Raw genomic sequence first — 23,022 nt, 5'->3', positions numbered from 1 at the left:
TGCTCATCTCTAAGGACACCCTAGCTCGGATGTAAGCGCAGAAGAGAGGCAGGCATCAGGCTGAACGACCCCCTCGACCGCCCGTTACCTGGACCGGCTGATGGCACCCTTGGCTGTGCCCAGGAGCAGTCCTACGAGGAGGCCCTCGGACCTACCCACTCCCCTCTGCACAGGGTGCCCAAAGATCAGGAGTGTGGGACTGAAGTGCAACCAGAATTTGAGGAGCAGCCCCTTCAAATAATGGAACAGTGGCTGCAACCTCACACACTGTACATACACATGGAACACGGACTCCTCTAGAGTCAACAGCACTACAAACCTATGAGCATGCTCACAGGTGCATACATTAAAAGTTGCCAATTTCCTTTCATAACCTCTCAAACTTTAATCAAGGCACCTCGAAGTCTCCTTTTTTTCCAAAGTAATTGCGTGTTCCTGGGGTGGTCTGAAAGCCCACTGGCGCATCCACGCACTGGGCTGAGGTATGGTGCAAGATCACGGCTTTGATTTCCCTCACACTGAGCACTTTGTTACAGCCACAACATCACAGGAAGTGAGCTGAAGGCCAGGCGTTTCCGCGCAGAGACAGGAAAGCGGATTACACCAGGCGATGTTCGTGTATCTCCAGCCGTGAGAGAGTCAATGGCAATCACCTGGGCACAAGCTTATTTTCTCCACCAGTGGAGGGAGAGCAAGAGCTGAGAAGGCAATAACATTTTTTTGAACAAAAACATAGATATTGGATGGAGCTAACTGGGCCCTTAGTGATGCCCATAACCTCTACAGTGCCAGCTGTGGCTCAGTGCGTAGCACTCTTGCCTCTGAGTCAGAAGATTGTGTGCTCAACTTGAGCACAAAAAAATCTGGGCTGTCCACTCCCAGTGCAGTGCTGAGGGAGTGCTGCACTGTCGGAGGTGCCGTCTTTCGGATGAGACATTAAACTGAGGCCCTGTCTGCTCTCTAAAGTGGATGTAAAAGATCCCACGGCACTATTTCGAAGAAGAGCAGGGGGAGTTATCCCCAGTGTCCTGGTGCCAATATTTATCCCTCAATCAACATAACAAAAAAACAGATTATTTGGTCATTATCACATTGCTGTTTGTGGGAGCTTGCTGTGTGCAAATTGGCTGCTGTGTTTCCCACATTACAACAGTGACCACACTCCAAAAGTACTTAATTGGCTGTAAAGCGCTTTGAGACGTCCGGTGATCGTGAAAGGCGCTATATAAATCCAAGTCTTTCTTTTCTTTTCCAGAACTCAATTCATCATCAGTTTAATCATAGGTAGTCTCTCGAAATGAAGATGACTTGCTTCCACGCCAAAAAAGAATGAGTTCACAGGTGTTTCAGTGAAGGACCCGAACTAGATCCTGAAGGGCGGAAGATACCTGTGCGTGGATTGTTTTAACGTGTGGTGGCCGTTGCACACCAGCCACCACACGGACTTGACAGAGCTAGGTCTTGGTCCAGTGGCAAGGATTAACCAAGACGACTGGAGACCAGCTCTGCTGCACGGACCTAGTGCGCACACATATTGCAGTGTAGGCTGGCCCGTGGTGCCCCTGGGCCCCTGGCCCCGAACTCACACATCCCCTGGGCCCTGATCACATCCCTCTACAGTCTCTCGCTGCTCCTTCTCCACGACCTCGCCGCTCCTGCTGTATCTGCCCAAGCTCCAATCACCGACCTGGACCTTGATGACGTCACTCTTCGCTGCCGTTGCCCTCCTGCACCAGCTCACGCTGCTCCTTGTAGTGGTGTGTCTCCACGCTGCTCCTGGGCCGCCGCTCCTTTTAGGGTCCCGACCTGCCTCTGGTGTTCTCACACAGGTCGGGGCCTCCACGCTCAATTGAACCTCCGGTGACACCATTAACCTCTTAAGATTACATAAGAACATAAGAATTAGGAACAGGAGTAGGCCAACTAGCTCCTCGAGCCTGCTCCGCCATTCAACAAGATCATGGCTGATCTGGCCGTGGACTCAGCTCCACTTACCCGCCCGCTCCCCCTAACCCTTAATTCCCTTATTGGTTAAAAATCTATCTATCTGTGACTTGAACACATTCAATGAGCTAGCCTCAACTGCTTCCTTGGGCAGAGAATTCCACAGATTCACAACCCTCTGGGAGAAGAAATTCCTTCTCAACTCGGTTTTAAATTGGCTCCCCCATATTTTGAGGCTGTGCCCCCTAGTTCTAGTCTCCCCGACCAGTGGAAACAACCTCTCTGCCTCTATCTAGTCTATCACTTTCATTATTTTAAATGTTTCTATAAGATCATCCCTCATCCTTCTGAACTCCAACGAGTAAAGACCCAGTCTACTCAATCTATCATCATAAGGTAACCCTCTCATCTCCGGAATCAGCCTAGTGAATCGTCTCTGTACCCCCTCCAAAGCTAGTATATCCTTCCTTAAGTAAGGTGACCAAAACTGCACGCAGTACTCCAGGTGCGGCCTCACCAATACCCTGTACAGTTGCAGTAGGGCCTCCCTGCTTTTGTACTCCATCCCTCTCGCAATGAAGGCCAACGTTCCATTCGCCTTCCTGATTACAAGGGGGTAGATTCTCACTTTGTGTGATGGTGTAAAAGAGACGATAGCAAGACGACAGCCCGTTTTACTTCTCTCCCAATTTATATTTATTTTAAAAATTGTGAGCACTGCGAAATGCCGACTCACTACCGCCCGTCTTACACACTCACAACAAAGTCCCGATCTACCCAAGGAGTTTCTTTCCAATCATAGGGCTCAAAATTGGCCCACCCCTTTTTTCGACGTACTCACCAGAGATGCGCCGACTTTGTGGCCTGAAAATGTCCCCCGATTCTGGCCGCTGTGTTGCCTCTCCCAGGGCTTGGCGTGACCAGTCGATTAGGGGCGGAGCTAGGGCCCTGCGCCAGGAACAGTGCCGGCAGCTCTCCACATACACGTTGGAATGTGCGCACATGCCCCCAGCCTATGTGTGCGTGCTGCAGCGTGGGACCTGATGTATCCCGCCCCTATCCCAGGCCGAGTGGCCTCCCGCACAGGCCGTCCCGCTGCCTTCCCGGACTAGAAGGCCACAACAAGCAGGTTGGTAAGAGGCCCAAGCCGGGGCGGCGGGGATGGGGGGAAGGGAGTTTTGATCCCGGGGTGGGGGCGAGTTTTATCCCGGGGTGGGGGGGGGAAGTTTTGATCAGGGCTGGGGGGGGGGGGGGTGGAGTTTTGATCCCGGTGGGGGGGGCGGAGGTGGGATTCCGAACCGCAGGGTGGGTTTGCCCACCGACCCCATGGGAATAGAAGGTTCCGATCCCGTGGGCGGTCCGATCCTGGACCTCTAGGGAAGATCTGATCCCCAGACATGTCCGATCTCTGACCCCAGGTGCTGTTCTGATCCTGGAGGGTCTGATCCCCGATCCAAGGAGATAGGGTTGTTTGTAAGGGATGGGATGATGGTGGGTGAGCTTAGGCGGCTGGGAGAACATAAGAACATAAGAATTACAAGTAGGAGATACTTCTATTTTATCTTTGGCTATTTTGAAAAAATTATGTAAATATGTTTTGTCTCTTCTTTTATTTTTGTAGTTTAAGCTTCCATGAATGCTTCTGTTGTATATTAAATTAACTTTGCTAAGATTGTCATATAATGTCCTGTATAGCTGTTTGATCCTATTCACATTCTTTAGTCAAGTCATTAAGTTCTGCTGGCCTCTGATGGCCCTACCTACGCTGATTTCTTAACTCTCCGCAAGGGTTTTCTGTGCAGCCACAAGTAGCCACATACGCTGGCCTAAGTTAGTTTGGAGTAACTATTAGCTGTCCAAAGTGGCCTAAATGGCCAAAATGGGCGTAAGTGGCTGGTAACGCCCCCTTTGGAAAAAAAACTAAACAAAACTAAAAAAATCCTAACTAACTCACTTACACTGGCGCAAATTGAATGTGCAAAATGGAGATTTTTAAGATACTCCAGAAAAATCAAGTTGCTCCAAAAAAAACGGAGCAACTCCTGGGCCAATTTTGAGCCCATAGATTTTACAACTGTTTTCTTTCAGTTTCTGCATTTTCTGTTCCTGGGACATGTCTAAAAGGAGAACCACCCAGGCAGCTGTGTAAATTCAGAAGTCTACCAAACAAACAAGGCACTGCCTAGGTAACTGGAGTGTTTTCGGAAATCTCTTAATTCCTGTTTTGTCACCACACCCTGTTAGTGCCATAGCTTCGCTACTTATAACACAACATTAATTAACTGTGTGTTGTAGAGTATCAGGCAGCCCCAAATCACCTCGAATTAGCTTGGATTCCCCTGAAATACAGACACATAAGAGCAGGAGGAGGTACTTGTGCATGAAATACAAAAGGTTAGTATGCAGGTACAGCAAGTGATCAGGAAGGCCAATGGTATCTTGGCCTTTATTGCAAAGGGGATGGAGTATAAAAGCAGGGAAGTCTTGCTACAGTTATACAACGTATTGGTGAGGCCACAGCTGGAATATTGCGTGCAGTTTTGGTTTCCATATTTACCAAAGGATATACTTGCTTTGGAAGCAGTTCAGAGAAAGTTCACAAGGTTGATTCTGGAGATGAGGGGGTTGACTTATGAGGAAAGGTTGAGTAGGTTGGGCCTTTTCTCATTGGAATTCAGAAGAATGAGAGGTGATCATATCGAAACTTATAAGATTATGAGGGGGCTTGACAAGGTGGATGCAGAGAGGATGTTTCCGCTGATAGGGGAGACTCAAACTAGAGGGCATGATCTTAGAATAAGGGGCCGCCCATTTCTTTTCTCAGAGGGTTGTAAATCTGTGGAATTTGCTGCCTCAGAGAGCTGTGGAAGCTGGGACATTGAATAAAATTAAGACAGAGATAGACAGTTTCTTAAATGATAAGGGAATAAGGGGTTATGGGGAGCGGGCAGGGAAGTAGACCTGAGTCCATGATCGGATCAGCCATGATTGTATTAAATAGCGGAGCAGGCTCGAGGGGCCATGTGGCCTACTCCTGCTCCTATTTCTTTTGTTCTTATGTTCTTATTCTGCCCTTCGAGCCTGTTCCATCATTCAATGAGATCAGGCTGATCTGAGGAAGAGTGTTCGAAGATCAGGCCCTCAAATTTGGCACCAAGCTTACGGTCTACAGGACTGTAGTGATACCTGCCCCCCTGTATGGCTCAGAGACGTGGACCATATACAGTAGACACCTCAAATCGCTGGAGAAATACCACCAACGATGTCTCCGCAAGATCCTGCAAATCCGCTGGGAGGATAGACGCACCAACGTCAGTGTTCTCGGTCAGGCCAACATCCCCAGAATCGAAGCACTGACCACACTCGACCAGCTCCGTTGGGCGGGCCACATTGTCTGCATGCCCGACACAAGACTTCCAAAGCAAGCGCTCTACTCGGTACTCCTGCACGGCAAGCAAGCCCCAGGTGGGCAGAGGAAACGTTTCAAGGACACCCTCAAAGCCTCCTTGATAAAGTGCAACATCCGCACCGACACCTGGGAATCCCTGGCCAAAGACCGCCCGAAGAGGAGGAAGAGCATCCAGGAGGGCGCTGAGCACCTCGAGTCTTGTCACTGAGAGCATGCAGAAAGCAAGTGCAGGCAGCGAAAGGAGCGTGCAGCAAACCAGGCTCTCCACCCACCCTTTCCTTCAACCACTGTCTGTCCCACATGTGACAGAGACTGTAATTCCCATATTGGACTGTACAGTCACCTGAGAACTCACTTTTAGAGTGGAAGCAAGTCTTCCTCGATTTCGAGGGACTGCCTATGATGATGATGATAGCTGATCTGCGACCTAACTCCATATCCTTTGGTTAACAAAAATCTATCAATCTCAGATTTAAAATGAACAATTTATCTAGCATCAATTGCCGTTTGTGGAAGAGAGTTCCAAACTTCTACCACTCTTAGCGAGTAAAAAATGATTCCTAACTTCACTCCTAGCTCTCATTTTTAGGCTACGCTCCCTAGCGCTAACCACAGCTGCCTACTTTTAATATACAAGGTTGTTAAATCTCTCGCCATCTAAATAACCTGAAAATAATACTTTTATTTTCTCCCTTCCCCTGGAAGCAGAGAGAGTCATTTTAACTTTGGCCGATGGCGTAACATGGGCCATACTGAACTAGCTGCCCATTCTACACCTCTCCCAATTTGACCTCCCATTGACCTTAATGCAGTTGGTCAGATATCCCGAGCCCACATTGATGGCTGGGAAGCAGCTCGAGGACGAGGTGTCTGCCCGACTGGGCTCTCCTGGCACAGAACGCCATCGCAGAAAGCACAGGAGCGCCGTGCTTGGGTTTTCCACCCGATGATTAAATGGATGGAACGTCAGACACTATGGGCCCGTGGTTTCCCCGCCAACGCTGCTCTGCCCCTGGAGCCCCGAGTCTGTACACGTTCTTTAACTTCTTCACCCAGAGAGTGGTGAGAACGTGGAACTCGTTACCACAGGGAATCATCATCATCATAGGCAGTCCCTCGAAATGAGGATGACTTGCTTCCACGCCAAAATGGGATGAGTTCACAGGTGTTTCAATGAAGGACCTAATATTCCAGGTCCTGAACTACATCCTGAGGGGTGGAAGATGCCCGTGGGTGAATTTTTTTAATGTGGGGTGGCCGTTGCACACCAGCCACCACACGGGCTTGATAGAGCTAGGTCTTGGTCCAGTCGCAAGGGTCAACCAAGGTGCACGGGCCTAGTGTGCACACATATTACAGTGTGGGAAGGTCCATGCTGCCCCTGGGCCCTCGCCTCTTCTGGCCCCGAACTCGCGCCTCTCCTGAGCCCCACAGAGAATGCCACAGTGAATAGGCGATGCTGAATCGCACTGACGCATTTAAGGGGAGGCTACATGAGGGAAAAAGGATTACAAGGATATGTAGATAGGATTAGATGAAGGACAGTGGGAGGAGGCATGTGTGGAGCATAAACACCAACATAGACCAGTTGGGCCGAACTGCACTGTAAAATTCCTATGTAATTCTGTTTACTATTGTCACTGGCGTCAAGGGCTTGCCAAAAAAAACAGCCAGGTTGCAGTTCAAGAAATTCTTGTAAAAGAACTTCCCCCCGCACCGCTCTCTGCAGCTTGTAAACACAGCGAGGTCCTGTTCACAAACGAACACCAAACACACTGCTGCATGATTTCCCCCGGTGCTGCTGCAACCCGGGTCTTGACCTGTTTATTATTTTAAACAGCTAAAGTATCGCGGGAGAAGAGTTACGTACGAGCGTCTGCTTGTAATGACGTGCAGCCCTGATTGTTATTTCCACCCAGCAGTGCGTTGATGAGGGCTTCGCTGGATTCAGAAGAACATAAGAATTCGGAGCAGGAGGAGGCCATTTGGCCCCTCGAGCCCACTCTGTCATTCAATAAGATTATGGCTGATCTTCTACCTCAAATCCACTTTCCTGCATTGTCCCCATACCCCTTAATATCCCAAAATCTATCGCTCTCTGTCTTGAATATACTCAATGACTGAGCCTCCACAGCCCTCTGGGGTAGAGAATTCCAAAGATTCAACACCCTCTGAGTGAAGAAATTTCTCATTTTGGTCCTAAATGGCCGACCCCTTATTCTGAGACTGTGACCCCTGGTTAAAGACTCCCGAGCCAGGGGAAACATCCTCCCTGCATCTACCCTGTCACGCCCTGTAAGAAATTTGTATGTTTCAATGAGATCACCTCTCATTCTTCTAAACTCTAGCGAATATAGGCTTAGTCTACTCAATCTCTCCTCATAGGACAATCTCCCCAAAACTGGGTTGTTTTCATGTGGTTCAGGTTTACGTAAACATACGAAAGGGATGGGCAGGAAAAGGCCGGTTGGTCCATCAAGCCTGCCTGACACCTCACAATGACTGGGACTTCATGACCAGACACGTCCGAACCCCACCGCCCTAAGCCACCTCTCCCCGCCATGTTCCCACTCATTACAACAGTGACTACACTCCAAAAGTACTTAATTGGCTGTAAAGCACTTTGAGACATCCGGTGGTCGTGAAAGGCGCTATATAAATGTAAGTCTTTCTTTCTTTTTAATCTCTTGAGGCAAAAAAACCAGCGAAAAACCCAGGGCGAATTAGGGGAAAAAAACCTCTGGGAAATTCCTCTCCAACCTCCTCAGGCGATCGAGACCAGTCCAGGAGATCACACGGACCCAAGTGTTTCTACTTCATTACCTCTTACCTTCTACACGACGCAACCTCTGCCCCAGTCAGGCACCGGTCCAGCTCCCTTTAATTTTTACTATGCTTTAAAGTTTCAATAACTTGGTAAAAGAACCAATATGTTCGACAGGAATTTCCCTCTGCAGTAATAAAAGCTTGCATTTATATAGCACCTTTCACAACCACCGGACATCCCAAAGCGCTTTACAGCCAACGAAGTACTTTTACAGTGTAGTCACTGTTGTAATGTGGGAAACGCTGCAGCCATCTTGCGCACAGGAAGCTCCCACAAACAACAATGTGGTAATGACCAGATAATCTGTTTTTTAAGTGATGTTGATTGAGGGATAAATATTGGCCAGGACACCAGGGATAACTCCCATGCTCTTCTGCAAAATAGTGCCATGGGATCTTTTACACCTAGCAGATGGGCCTCAGCTTAACATCTCATCCTGAGGACACGACAGTGGCAGTACAGCTCTCCCTCAGTATGGCATTGGAGTGTCAGTCTAGATTTTTGTGCTCAAGTTTCTGGAGTGGGACTTGAACCCACAACCTTTCAACTCAGAGACAAGGGTGCTACCCACTGAGCCACAGCTGGCACTGACTATGAGGAGGATGGTATAGGGTAGGATATTCCTGAATAAACTGGGAACTTAAACTGTTCATAATACTCTTTAAAATCTAGCCCTCTTTTTAGCTGGTCTTGTTTCTAAGATATGTTAAATCTCAATGAAACGTTCGCAGAACCTTACAGCACACAAGGAGGCCATTCGGCCCATCATACCAGTGCCGGCTCTTTGAAAGAGCGATCCAATTAGTCCCACTCCCCCTGCTCTTTCCCCATAACCCAGCAAATTTTTCCCCTACAAGTCTTTAACCAATTTCCTTTTGAAAGTCAGTATTGAATCTGCTTCCTCTACCCTTTCAGGCAGAGCATTCCAGATCATAGTAACTCGCTGTGTAAAGAAAAAGATTCTCCTCATCTCCTTCTCATGGTGAGTTAGGTGAAACATTGGGCCAAAGCCCACACTGACTATCTGTGCGACCAAGACAAGGCATTTCAGACAAGGTTTTGTCAAAACTTAAGATGGCCGACAGTACCTGTCCTTTTCCATCTGAACCTCCCGGCATGCTTTGCCGTCCCAACCACAGTAAGGGTCTCGAGCCAGGACACAATCGAAGCACGTGGAATATTTGCGGCAGCTTGCCAGGGGGAGCTGGATCACGGCGCTCTGTGATCCGATGTACAGCATCCTCTGTAATCAAAGCAGGCAGGGCAGCAGAGTTAAAACGTCACGACACGCAGAGCGCCTTGTCGGGCGAGCACTACTTTAACGCACTGAGCACCTCGAGTCTCGTCGCCGAGAGCAAGCAGAAAGCAAGCGCAGGCAGCAGAAGGAGTGTGCGGCAAACCAGACTCCACACCCACCCTTTCCTTCAACGACTGTCTCTCCTGCCTGTTATAGAGACTGTAATTCCCGCATTGGACTGTACAGTCACCTGAGAACTCACTTATAGGGCCCAAGTTTCCACACGCGCCTAGAGCGGAGCAGTCCCGACCTGGACGCCCGTTTTTCGCGCCACAAAGTGCGCCTAAAAAAATCCTCGGTATTCTCCACCTACTTACAGGTCCTCTGGCCCTCGGCGTAGCGCGGCACGAGCTGTGGGGGGGGCGGAGCCAGGTCCCTGCGCTGAAAACAGGTCCGGGACCTCTGCACATGCGCCCTACAGTGGGCACGCAAGTGCAGTAGCTCCAGGCGCCGAACTGTGTGGGAGGGGCCCGAAGCACGCAGCCCCTAGCCCTGGCTGAATGACCTCACTGGGGCTGCGTGAATAAGGCTCCTCCCACGGCCAGCTCCTGCTGCCCCCCCCCTCCCCCACCCCCGACCAGACCCGACACTCGTTCCCCGCTCCCCCCCTGCCTCCGGACCAGACCCGACACCCGCTCCCCGCCCCCCTGCCTCCGGACCAGACCAGACCCGACACCCGCTCCCTCCCCCCTGCCTCCGGACCAAACCAGACACCCCCCCCACCCCGCCCTCCCCCCCCCCCCCCCGCCTCCGGACCAGACCAGACCCGATACCCGCTCCCCGCCCCTCCTGCCTCCGGACCAGGCCCGACCCGACACCCGCTCCCCCTGCCTCCGGACCACACCCGACACCCGCGCACCCCCCCCCCCCCGACTGACCCGACTCGACCCACGCTCCTGTTCCCGCTCCCCGCCCCCCTGACTGGACCTGACCCGACCCTACCCGCGTTCCTGTTCCCGCTCCCCGACTGGACCCGACACGACCCGCGCTCCCGCCCCCCAACCCGACCCTCCCCCCACTGGACCCGACCCGACTCCCGCTCCCGGACTGGATCCGACCTCCCCCCCTCCCTCCCTCCCTCTGTCTCCCTCCCTCCCTCCCTCTCTCTCTCTCCCTCCGCCCCCCCCTCTCCCTCCGCCCACCCCCTCTCTCTCTCCCTCCGCCCCCCCCTCCCTCTTTCTCTCTCTCCCTCCGCCCCCCCCCCTCTCTCTCTCTCCCCCCCGAACCGAACCGAACCTCCCCTCCCCGACCCGACCCAACCCAACGCCACCTACCTGTAAATCTGGTGCTGGGGACGGGCCCTGCCCGAAGTCTCGGGCCGGCCCGTTCAGCCTTCGGTCCCGAAAGGCCTGCCTGAAGCACTTTCACACAGGTAGGAAGATGGTTTATTTAATCTTTTCTTTGCTTATAAATGTTTATTCAGGCTGGATTTATTTGTATATTTGTATAAATATAAATAAGGATTTATTATAGAATTTAATGACTTCCCTACCCCCCACCTCGTTCTGGACGCCTAATTTGTAACCTGCGCCTTATTTTTTAAAGTGTAGAACAGGTTTTTTCAGTTCTACAAAAATCTTCACTTGCTCCATTCTACTTTAGTTTGGAGTACGTTTTCACTGTGGAAACTTTGAAATCAGGCGTCAGTGGCCGGACACGCCCCCTTTTGAAGAAAAAATTCTGTTCCAAAGTAGAACTGTTCTACCTGACTAGAACTGCAGAAAAAAAAAAGTGGAGAATTGCGATTTCTAAGATAGTCCGTTCTCCACCAGTTGCTCCTAAAAATCAGGCGCAAATCATGTGGAAACTTGGGCCCTTAGAGTGGAAGCGAGTCTTCCTCGATTTTGAGGGACTGCCTAAGATGATGATGAGAAGTGGACCAGGGTGTCGTAGAGGAACTTCCACCCGAGAAAGCAGATGGGACCTCGGTTTGATAGGAAAAATTTTATTTTTTAATTCTTCTTGAATATTTTTATGCATCTTGAATGTTGTTGTGCTTTGTTTAGTGCTTTGCAAGGTCCTCTCCGCTTCCCTTCCCGTCCCTATCTCTGGCCAAATGGTCTCTGATGTACCTACCTGCGCTGATTTCTTAACTCTCCGCAAGGCCACAAAAGCTGGCCTAGGTTAGTTTGGAGCAACTATTAGCTGTCCAAAGTGGCTTAAATGGCCAAAACAGGCGTAGGTGGCTGGGTACGCCCCCTTTTGAAAAAAAAACGAAACAAAAAAAATCCTAACGAACTCACTTACACTGGCGCAAATTGAATATGCAGAATGGGGATTTTTAAGATACTCCAGAAAAATCAAGTTGCACCAAAAAAAAACAAGCAAGTCCTGGGCAAATTTGAGCCCTTAGAGTGGAAGCAAGTCTTCCTCGATTTCAAGGGACTGCCTACGATGATGACTTTAACATGAACTTCCATTATGTCATAAATCCCGAGGTGTGGAATGAACATGTTGGATGTAACAGTGTGACCTCTTTCTTCCATTTTAATTACAGACTAGGCTTTAATAACAATGGAAAAAACACACGCCTTGACACGGCTCTCCTGCTGAGGTGGCTGTTTTACTCGTATTATTGAGTGTTTTTCCTTCATCAAGACCATGGGGTGCAGGCTCGGTGGTTACAGCCCACTGCTTACTCAGCCTTTGGGGCTCTGGAAGGTGCCAGCTTCAGTCCCCACTCTGTGCGGATTATGCCGATCGTAACCAAGCAGCACTCGGGGTGTTGCAACTGCACGAGCGAGTGGAAGAGAAATCAACCGGCACTTGTACCCCTGATCGTGGTCCATTGACACCCCCCGCCTCCCTCCGCAGGCGGGGGCATGTGGGGGCAAGCGATCAGCAAGGGATCAGGCTCAGCTGAGATCCCTATGGTCAAATAGTCAGATGCTATTCACTATCTGGATTCATGTGAGGAGAAGAATCGTCACAGGCAATTGCTCTCTCGAAATGTAGTCGGATCCTAGACTTATCCGGTATGTGGTAATATGTTGCCACTGCAACCATTTTCTTTGGTCCTTGCAGAAGCTTTCTTTTAGTCCCAAACCCACAACCCCCAGAAGGACGAGGGCAGCAGGCACATGGGAACTCCACCACCTCCAAGTTCCTCTCCCAGTCGCACACCATCCTGACTTGGAAATATATTGCCGTTCTTTCATTGTTGCTGGGTCAAAATCCTGGAACTCGCTCCCTAACAGCACTGTGGGAGCACCTTCACTACACGGACTGCAGCGGTTCAAGAAGGCGGCTCACCACCACCTTCTCAAGGGAATTAGGGATGGACAATAAATGCTGGCCTTGATAGCGGCACCCACATCCCAGGAACAAATTTTTTAAAAGCCAGCTGAAAACCACCGATCTCAATGGCATTATTCCCTGATCAGGAGAACGTTACTACAGTTGCCCACAGTGGGGAGAGTTGGGTGGGTGGGGAGACAGGGGTGGTAATCATCACCTGCACCGCTTGACTGGTAAACGGATCGCCCACCCGTTACAGAACCCGCCGATTTTCATTCCCATCACCCCCCCACCAGGTTTGACCGTGCATTTCAATAATAGAGAGTCCCGTGCCCACTTACAGTTTCACATGTTAAGGCCGTACCTGAGTGCTGGCTAGTACCAGACTTTCCACGGGCTGGGGTTCCTTGTAGAGCTGGATCTCCTCTATCATGTGCATGCTGGATCCAATGTTCACTACTTTGTGCAGCCATCCATCAACTTTACAACAGGAGACAACAGTCACATTAGAGACAAACGCACATGGTTCTCCTGCAGCTAAATTCAAACTTTTGGAGTGAATACATAGCAAAGAAAGAAAGAATTGCATTTCTATAGCGCCTTTCATGACCACTGGTTGTCTCAAAGTGCTTTACAGCCAATGAAGCACTTTTGGAATGTAGACACTGTTGTAATGTGGGAAACACAGCAGCCAATTTGCACACAGCAAGCTCCCACAAACAGCAATGTGATAATGACCAGATTAAGGGCTGGAGGATTTTTCAGGTGATAATGGTGGCCGGGCGGTAAAGTTTGCGCCGGGAAATGGTTTGTGTCCTCAGCTACAAAGTTTAGCAGCTGGGCCCTGAGTGTGGGGCGGAGCGCTAAGGGGGGCGTTCCACACCTCTCTTAGGGCGCTAGGCCGGCTGAGCAACTGAAAGTCCCGAGTTAAAGAGCTGATGGGACGCTGGAAGCTGGCCGCCTGCCCGGAAACCATCCCCGCCGCCATTACCGTCCCTCCATAGCGTGAACAGAGGCGGCAACATTGTGAAAACCCAGCCCAAACTGTTTTTTAGTGATTGAGGGATAAATATTGGCCAGGACACCGGGGATAACTCCCCTGCTCTTTTTCGAACTAGTGCCATGGGATCTTTTACGTCCACCTAAGAGGGCAGAAGGGTCATCGGTTTAACGTCTCATCTGAAAGATGGCACCTCTGACAGTGCAGCACTCCCTCAGCACTGCACTGGAGTGTCAGCCTAGATTTATGTGCTCAAGTCCCTGGAGTGGGACTTTAACCCACAACCTACTGGATGCAGAACAACAATCTTTTTGTCACAGACTGACCCTGAATAATAACACAGGAAGGCTGTGATATTCCCCTGCATCACAGTGAAATAAATCAATGGCAAGGTTATGGATGTTAAGGCCTTGGAGAGGGTGCAGAGGAGAGTTGCTGGAATGGTACCAAGGGATGAGGAATTTCAGTTATGTGGCGATACTGGAGAAGCTGGGATATTCTCCTTTAGCGCAGAAAAGGTTAAGTGGGGATTTAATGGAGGTGTTAATTATGAAGGGTTTTGATTGCGAAAACATGTTTCCAGTAGCATGGGTGTCGGTAATCAGAGGACACAGATTTAAGATAATTGGTAAAAGAACCAGAAGGGGGATGAGGAGAATTTTTTTTTACGCAGCAAGTTACTCTGCTCTGGAGTGCGCTCCCTGAAAGGGTTGTGGAAGTGTATTCAATAGTAACTTTCAAAAGGAAATTGGATATATACTTAAGGAACCATTTACAGGGCTGTGGGGAAAGGCCAGGAGGAGTGGGACTAATTGGATAGTTCTATCAAAGGGCCGGTACAGGCACGTCGGGCCGAATGGCCTCCTTCTGTGCTATATGATTCTATGAACATCAGCACTCGTCAAATCTTGTGATTGAGTCACAGGAGCTGGCTGTCCGTCATGTCTGCTATGACCACATTGTCACCAAACAAAACAATGCTTTGCTCTATTATCCAGAATAATGTGCTTTCGAGCACGTTCCAGGAGAGGAATTGTTATTCATTATTGGGTTTCAGGTTAAAGCTGTACTACAGTCAGAAAGCTGGGAGCAAGGCATGGGGCAATTTTCACTCTTGGCGGGGAGGGGGGATATGGGAGAAGGGAACTGATGGTGCTGGATCAGTTGTGTGAGACACATTTTCCTCTTCACTAAAGTGCAGTGTCAGCCCAGCGGCTCAGTGGCCAGCACCCTTGTCTCCAAATCTGAAGGTTGTGAATTCAAGTCCCATTCCAGGGATTTGAGTGCAAAAATCTAGGTTGACACTGCAGTGCAGTGTTGAGGGAATACTGCACTGTTGGAGGTGCTGCCTTTCAAGTGAGACATTAAACCGAGGCCCTATCTGCTTTCTCAGGTGGATGTAAAAGATCCCATAGCACTATTTTGAAGAAGAGCAGGGGAGTTCTCCCTGGTGTTTTGGGTCAATATTTATCACTAAAACAGAATATCTGGCCATTAGCATATTGCTGTTTGTGGGAGCTTGCTGTGCGCAAATTGGCTGCCACATTACAACAGTGACTACACTTCAAAATTACTTCATTGGAAAGTGCTTTGGGACGTCCGGTGGTTGCTGAAGGCGCTATATAAATGGAAGTCTTTCTTTTTGAAGTAACTGGAAAGGGATATCAGGCGGGGTGTGGAGTGGACAAACCCTCCACAACAGCAAGCATTCCATCCCCACCAAAAGTGAAAATGGTAAATTCTCTCACCTTTAGCAAAAATAGGTTCTTGCCCACCAGGTGCTGAAGTGCTGATTTTTTTTAAAGTGCGACAACTTTGTATTTCACAAACTGACTCTGACAACCAGGACAGTTGCTTAGTGTGTGTCGAAGCCCAATAAAAGTCGCTAGCTACTCTGTACAGTAAAGGCAGAGCTTACTTAATGCTTTATCGTGTCCATTGCAAATATTCGACAATGTTTCACATATAGTGAGCAGCTCTGAAGTGCAATCACTGTTGTTACACAGGCTGTTTTGTCCCACAAGCAGGAATGAGGTGAACAACTGGTTGATGTGGTATGTTTTGGTGGTGTTGAGCGAGGGAGGAATGGCAGGACGCCCTGCTTTCCTTCAAATAGTACTGAGGGCTCTTCAATATCTACTTCAATGTCCAGAGCAGGCAAACCGGAGGCCGAGCTCAACATCTCAACCAAAAAGGAAAAAAGAAAGACTTGCAATACTGTAGCGCCTTTCACGACTGCCGGACATCCCAAAGTGCTTTTTTTTTTAGTCGCTGTTGTAATATAGGAAACATGCCAGCCAATTTGTGCACAAGCTCCCACAAACAGCAAGTTCCCTTAAACAGCAATGTGATAACGACCAGATAATCTGTTTTAGTGATGATGGTTGTGGGATAAATATTGGCTCAGGACACCGGGGATAACTCCCCTACTCTTCTTCGAAATAGCACCGCAGGATCTTTTACATCCACCTGAGAGAGCAGACGGGGCCTCAGTTTAATGCCTCATCTGAAAGAATGCACCTCCGACAGTGCAGCACTCCCTCAGCACTGCACTGGGAGTATCAGCCTAGATCTTTGTGCTCATGTCCCTGGAGTGGGACTTGAACCCACAACCTGCTGAATGCAGAACAAGAATCTTTTTGTCACAGACTGACCCTGAATAATAACACAGGAAGGCTGTGATGTTCCCCTGCATCAGTCACTGAAATAAATCAATGCCAAGGCTATGGATGTCTGACTCAGAGGCGAGGGTGCTACCCACTGAGTCACTGGCTGATACGTCAAAAAGGCATGTCAACCTCTGACAGACAACTCTCTCTCAGTATTCCCCACAATGGCCTAATTCACCGTGCTGTAGAGTTATTGTTTTGTATCTGTAAAGCATGCACTCCCATGTTCCGCCACCAGGGAGTGCATCACCTGAAGTCCCAAGGAATCCCAGCATCCCTTGGGGGCACTGTATATAAGCTGACCCCTAAGGCCTGTTCCTCACTCTGGAGTGTCTTAATAAAGACTGAGGTCACTGTTACTTTAACCTCCCTGTGTGCAGCCTCATCTGTGTTAGGAACACAATAACTGGCGACGAGTTATCGAATCCAACGCAAAGATGCAGCAAACTGTGGGCATCCTGGAGAAGTTCTCGGAGGGTGAGGACTGGGAAGCCTATGTCGAACGGCTAGACCAGTACTTTGTAGCCAACGAGCTGGACGGAGAAGGAAGCGCTGCAAAAAGGAGAGCGGTCCTCCTCACAGTCTGCGGGGCACCGACCTACAGCCTCATGAAAAATCTTCTGGCTCCGGTGAAACCCACAGATAAGTTGTATGAGGAGCTATGTACACTGGTTCGGGAGCATCTTAACCGGAGGGAGAGCATGCTGATGGCAAGGTATCGGTTCTACATGTGCCAGCGATCTGAAGGTCAGAAAGTGGTGAGCTACGTCGCCGAGCTAAGGCGACTTGCAGGACAATGTGAGTTTGATGGCTACCTGGAGCAAATGTTCAGAGACTTTTTTGTATTGGGCATTGGCCACGAGACCATCCTACGAAAACTTTTGACTGCAGAGACACCGACCCTCAGTAAGGCCATTGCAATAGCACAGGCGTTTATGTCCACCAGTGATAACACCAAACAAATCTCTCAGCACACAAGTGCTAGCAATGTTCATAAATTAATTGGAACTGTGTTTGCGAGCAGGAATGTACAGAGCAGAAACCACGAGTCTGCAACTGCTAGCAGGCCTCAGGTGACCCAGATGACTTAGAGTCCGCAACAAAAGATGAATTGAAGGCAATTCACACCTTGTTGGCGTTGTGAAGGCTTCCATTTAGCCCATTCATGCCGCTGTGGCACAATGGGGCACTTCCAATGAGCTGCAAGCTCTGCAAAACCTGCTAACCACCATGTGGCAGAGGAAGATTGGTCCATGGTAAATCAAAGCAATTTCGAGCCTCAGAGAGAGGAGGCAGATGCTGAAGTACACGGGATGCACACATTTTTGACAAAATGTCCACCTATAATGCTAAATGTAAAATTGAATGGCTTACCCGTAGCCATGGAACTGGGCACTGGCGCTAACCAATCCATCATGAGTAAAAAGATGTTTGAGAGACTGTGGTGCAACATGGCACTCAGACCAGCCCTGAGCCCCATCCACACGAAACTGAGAACGTACACCAAAGAGCTCATCACTGTCCTGGGTAGCGCCATGGTCAAGGTCACCTACAAAGGCACGGTGCACGAACTGCCACTCTGGATTGTCCCGGGCGATGGCCCCACACTGCTTCGAAGGAGCTGGCTGGGCAAAATCCGCTGGAACTGGGATGACATCCGAGCTCTATCACATGTCGATGAGGCCTCATGCACCCAGGTTCTTAACAAATTTCCTTCCCTTTTTGAGCCAGGCATTGGAAACTTTTCCGGGGCAAAGGTGTGGATCCATTTAGTCCCAAAGGCACGACCCATTCACCACAAGGCGCGAGCGGTACCTCACATGATGAGGGGGAGAGTGGAAATCGAGCTGGACAGGCTGCAATGCGAGGGCATCATCTCCCCAGTGGAATTCAGCGAGTGGGCCAGCCCGATTGTTCCAGTACTCAAAAGTGATGGCACGGTCAGAATTTGCGGCGATTATAAAGTAACTATTAATCGTTTCTCGCTACAGGACCAATACCCGCTACCTAAGGCAGACGACCTAGTTGCGACGCTGGCAGGAGGCAAGACGTTCACCAAGCTCGACCTGACTTCGGCCTACCTGACGCAGGAGCTGGAGGAGTCTTCAAAGGGCCTCACCTACATCAACACGCACAAGGGACTGTTCATCTACAACAGATGCCCATTTGAAATTTGGTCGGCTGCAGCGATCTTCCAGAGAAACATGGAGAGCCTACTCAAGTCAGTACCACGCACGGTGGTTTTTCAGGACAACATATTGGTCACGGGTCGGGACACCGCCGAGCACCTACAAAACCTGGAGGAGGTCCTCCAGCGACTGGATCACGTAGGGCTGCGGCTGAAGAGGTCAAAATGCATCTTCATGGCAACAGAAGTGGAGTTTTTGGGGAGAAAGATTGCGGCAGACGGCATTCGGCCCACAGACGCCAAGACAGAGGCTATCAGGAACGCGCCCAGGCCACAAAACGTCACAGAGCTGCGGTCGTTCCTGGGACTCCTCAACTATTTTGGTAACTTCCCACTGGGGTTAAGCGCCATCTTAGAGCCCCTACATGTGTTATTGCGTAAAGATGAGAACTGGGTATGGGGAAAAAAACAAGTAATTGCTTTTGAGAAAGCCAGAAACATTTTATGCTCCAAGCTGCTTGTATTGTATAACCCGTGTAAAAGACTCGTGCTAGCATGTGATGCCTCGTTGTATGGAGTCGCGTGTGTATTACAACAAGCTAACATTGCGGGGAAGTTGCAACCTATCGCCTATGCTTCCAGGAGCTTGTCTAAGGCCGAGAGGGCCTACAGCATGATTGAGAAAGAGGCATTAGCTTGTGTGTTCGGGGTAAAGAAAATGAATCAGTACCTGTTTGGCCTCAAATTTGAGGTGGAAACCGATCACAAGCCCCTCATATCCCTGTTCGCTGAAAACAAGGGGATAAATACTAATGCCTCAGTCCGCATACAAAGGTGGGCACTCGTGCTATCAGCGTATAACTATACCATCCGCCACAGGACAGGCACCGAGAATTGTGCGGATGCACTCAGTCGGCTACTATTACCCACCACGCGAGTGGAAATGGCGCAGCCTGCAAACTTGTTGATGGTGGCGCAGCCCGCAGACCTGTTGATGGTCATGGAAGCGTTTGAAAATGATAAATCACCTGTCGCGGCCTGCCAGATTAGGACGTGGACCAGCCAAGATCCTCTGCTGTCCCTAACAGAAAACTGTGTACTCCATGGGAGCTGGGCCAGCACCCCCGTTGAAATGCAAGAGCTAATCAAGCCGTTCCAGCGGCGAAAGGACGAGCTGTCCATTCAGGCAGACTGCCTGTTGTGGGGTAACCGCGTAGTGCTACCAAAAAAGGGCAGGGAGACATTCATCATTCATCTCGGATCTCCACAGCACACACCCAGGTATAGTAATGATGAAAGCGATAGCCAGATCCCACGTGTGGTGGCCTGGTATCGACTCTGACTTAGAGTCCTGTGTACGGCAATGCAGCATGTGTGCTCAGTTGAGCAACGCGCCCAGAGAGGCACCACTTTCTTTGTGGTCCTGGCCCTGCAGACCATGTTCAAGGATCCATGACAACTATGCGGGCCCGTTTCTCGGTGAAATGTTCCTGGTGGTGGTGGATGCTTTTTCAAAATGGATTGAATGTGAAATAATATCAGGAAGCACCACCACTGCCATCATTAAAAGCCTGAGGGCCATGTTTGCCACCCACGGCCTACCTGACATATTGGTCAGTGACAATGGGCCATGTTTCACCAGTGCCGAATTTAAAGAATTCATGACCCGCAATGGGATCAAACATGTCACCTCGGCCCCGTTTAAATCAGCCTCCAATATGCAGGCAGAGCGGGCAGTACAAACAATCAAACAGAGCCTTAAACGAGTCACAGAAGGCTCACTCCAAACCCGCCTGTCCCGAGTACTGCTCAGCTACCGCACGAGACCCCACTCGCTCACAGGGGTGCCCCCGGCTGAGCGACTCATGAAAAGGACACTTAAAACCAGCCTCTCGCTGGTTTACCCCAACCTGATCAGGTAGAGAGCAGGCGGCAGCAACAAAATGTAAACGATGGTCGTGCCACTGTGTTACGGGAAATTGATCTGAATGACCCTGTGTAAGTGCTAAACTATGGACATGGTCCCAAGTGGATCGCGGGCACGGTGAGCTAAAGAAGGGAGTAGGGTGTTTGTAGTCAAACTAGACAATGGACAAATTTGCACAAAGCACCTGGACCAAACGAGGCTGCAGTTCACAGACTGCCCTGAACAACCCACAGCAGACACCACCCTTTTCGAGCCCACCACACCCAAAGGAGCAACGACACCACCCCGGAGCAGGAAATCGAACCCATCACGCCCATCAGCCCAGCAAGGCCAGGCTCACCCAGCAGCCCTGCAGGGCCAACAATACATCAGCCCAGTGAGGGCACAGCCAACACACCAGAACAGACATTTGTACCGAGGCGGTCCACCAGGGAAAGAAAGGCTCCCGACCGCCTCACCTTGAAAATAGTTTTCACTTTGACTTTGGGGGGGGGGGGGGGGGGGAAAAGAGTGATATTGTGTATCTGTAAAGCATGCACTCCCATGTTCCACCACCAGGGAGCTCATCCCCTGAAGTCCCAAGGGATCCCAGCATCCCTTGGGGGCACTGTATATAAGCCGGCCCCTAAGGCCTGTTCCTCACTCTGGAGTGTCTTAATAAAGACTGAGGTCACTGTTACTTTAACCTCCCTATGTGCAGGCTCATCTGTGTTAGGAACACAATAGTTATGAAGGATATTTCTTTATACAACATGTACCTGTGCCAATGAACATCACATTGTACTCTTTCTCATCCAGCGCTGTGATTGTGTCCACGACAATCTTTGTGTAGTTCACATTTTTCTTGACAAAAATCGGATGTCCTCCCACGGGACTGACCTCTTCGTCCATCAGTGGATGTTTCTTCACAAAGTCGAGCACAATGTCCGGCAGATCAAGTGACGTCTTGAAGCCCTTTCTCCTGAATTCGTCTGTAATGCACTGCCAGGCACAGCAGGAGAGAGTAAGTCAGCAAAAGTAGTCCTCATAATAATGTTAGATCTGACAGTTTTCCACCCCCCACAATACCATGACTCCTTGCTGGAGTATAGTTCCACAGAAAAAAAATAAAGACTTGCATTTATATAGCACCTTTCATGACCTCAGGACATCCCAAAGTGCTTTACTATTGAAGTGTAGTCACTGTTGTAATGTAGGAAACACGGCAGCCAATTCGCGCACAGCAAGCTCCCACAAACAGCACTGAGATGATGACCAAATAATCTGCTTTAGTGAAGTTAGAAACATAGAAACATAGGTGCAGGAGTAGACCATTCGGCCCTTCTAGCCTGCACCGCCATTCAATGAGTTCATGGCTGAACATGCAACTTCAGTACCCCCTTCCTGCTTTCACGCCATACCCCTTGATCCCCCTAGTAGTAAGGACTTCATCTAACTCCTTTTCCTAAAGGATAATTATTGGGTGGGACACCAGGGAGAAATGCCCTGTTGTTCTTCATAATAGTGCCATGGGATCTTTTACGTCCACCTGAGAGAAAAGACAGAGTCTCAGTTTAATGCCGCAACTGAAAGATGGCACCTCCAACAGCGCAGCACTCCCTCAGCACTGCACTGGGAGTGTCAGCCTAGATTTATGTGCTCAAGCCCCTGGACTTGAACCCAGAACCGTCTGATCCAGAAGCGAGAGTGCTGCCCACTGAGCCACGGCTGACACAGATGTCATTTACCCTTCAGTTTCTCAACCAAATGGCAATTTGGCATGTGCGAAGGAAGCTGGGTGTTCGCAGGATATTTCACAGTGGGGAGGGGGAGGGGGAGAGGCAGCAGGAGAGGAATCACGGTCAAGGGCGGCACTGTGCTGACTTGATGTCCACACGCCCAGCAGAACTAGCTGGATAGTGATCAGGAGTCGGCCTCCTGGCTGATCTTCTCCGCCCTTACACGGAAACAATATAAGAACATACGAAATAGGAGCAGGAGCAGGCCATTTGGCCCCTCGAGCCTGCTCCGCCATTCAATAAGATCATGGCTGATTGGATCGTGGACTCAGCTCCACTTCCCTGCCCGCTCCCCATAACCCTTTACTCCCTTATCGCTCAAAATTCTATCTCCACCTTAAATATATTCAAAGACCCAGCCTCCACAGCTCTCTGGGGCAGAGAATTCCACAGATTTACAACCCTCTGAGAAAAGAAATTCCTCCTCATCTCAGTTTTAAATGGGCGGCCCCTTATGCTGAGACTATGCCCCTAGTTTTAGTTTCCCCTATGAGTGGAAATATCCTCTCTGCATCCACCTTGACAAGTCCCCTCATTATCTTATATGTTGCGATAAGATCACCTCTCATTCTTCTGAACTCCAACTCAATCTATCTTCATAAGTCAACCCCCTCATCTCCAGAATCAACCTAGTGAACCTTCGCTGAACAGCCTTCAATGCAAGTATATCCTTCCTTAAATATGGAGACCAAAACTGTACGCAGTACTCCAGGTGTGGCCTCACCAATACCCTGTACAGTTGTAGCAGGACTTCTCTGCTTTTATATTCTATCCCCCTTGAAAAAAAGGCCAACATTCCATTTGCC

The 23,022-nt window shown here is 49.8% G+C and overlaps 1 protein-coding gene across 1 annotated transcript in view; it reads right to left on the bottom strand.

Moving 5' to 3' along the window:
* Nucleotides 1-23,022, bottom strand: part of sema4gb (sema domain, immunoglobulin domain (Ig), transmembrane domain (TM) and short cytoplasmic domain, (semaphorin) 4Gb) — a 254,681-nt gene that overhangs the window by 11,682 nt on the left and 219,977 nt on the right. Inside the window, exons 11-13 of the mRNA XM_070876489.1 lie at nt 21,197-21,419; nt 13,079-13,194; nt 9,269-9,423 (exon numbers count right to left, since the gene is read on the bottom strand). Of these exons, the coding sequence (XP_070732590.1) occupies nt 9,269-9,423; nt 13,079-13,194; nt 21,197-21,419 (494 nt within the window). The remainder of the gene's footprint in view (nt 1-9,268; nt 9,424-13,078; nt 13,195-21,196; nt 21,420-23,022) is intronic.

The sequence above is a fragment of the Pristiophorus japonicus genome, chromosome 3 (assembly GCF_044704955.1).
Source record: "Pristiophorus japonicus isolate sPriJap1 chromosome 3, sPriJap1.hap1, whole genome shotgun sequence".
NCBI classification, from domain to species: Eukaryota; Metazoa; Chordata; class Chondrichthyes; family Pristiophoridae; genus Pristiophorus; species Pristiophorus japonicus.
Note: the sequence above shows the minus strand (reverse complement) of the source record. Positions and strands in the feature narration are given on the sequence as shown.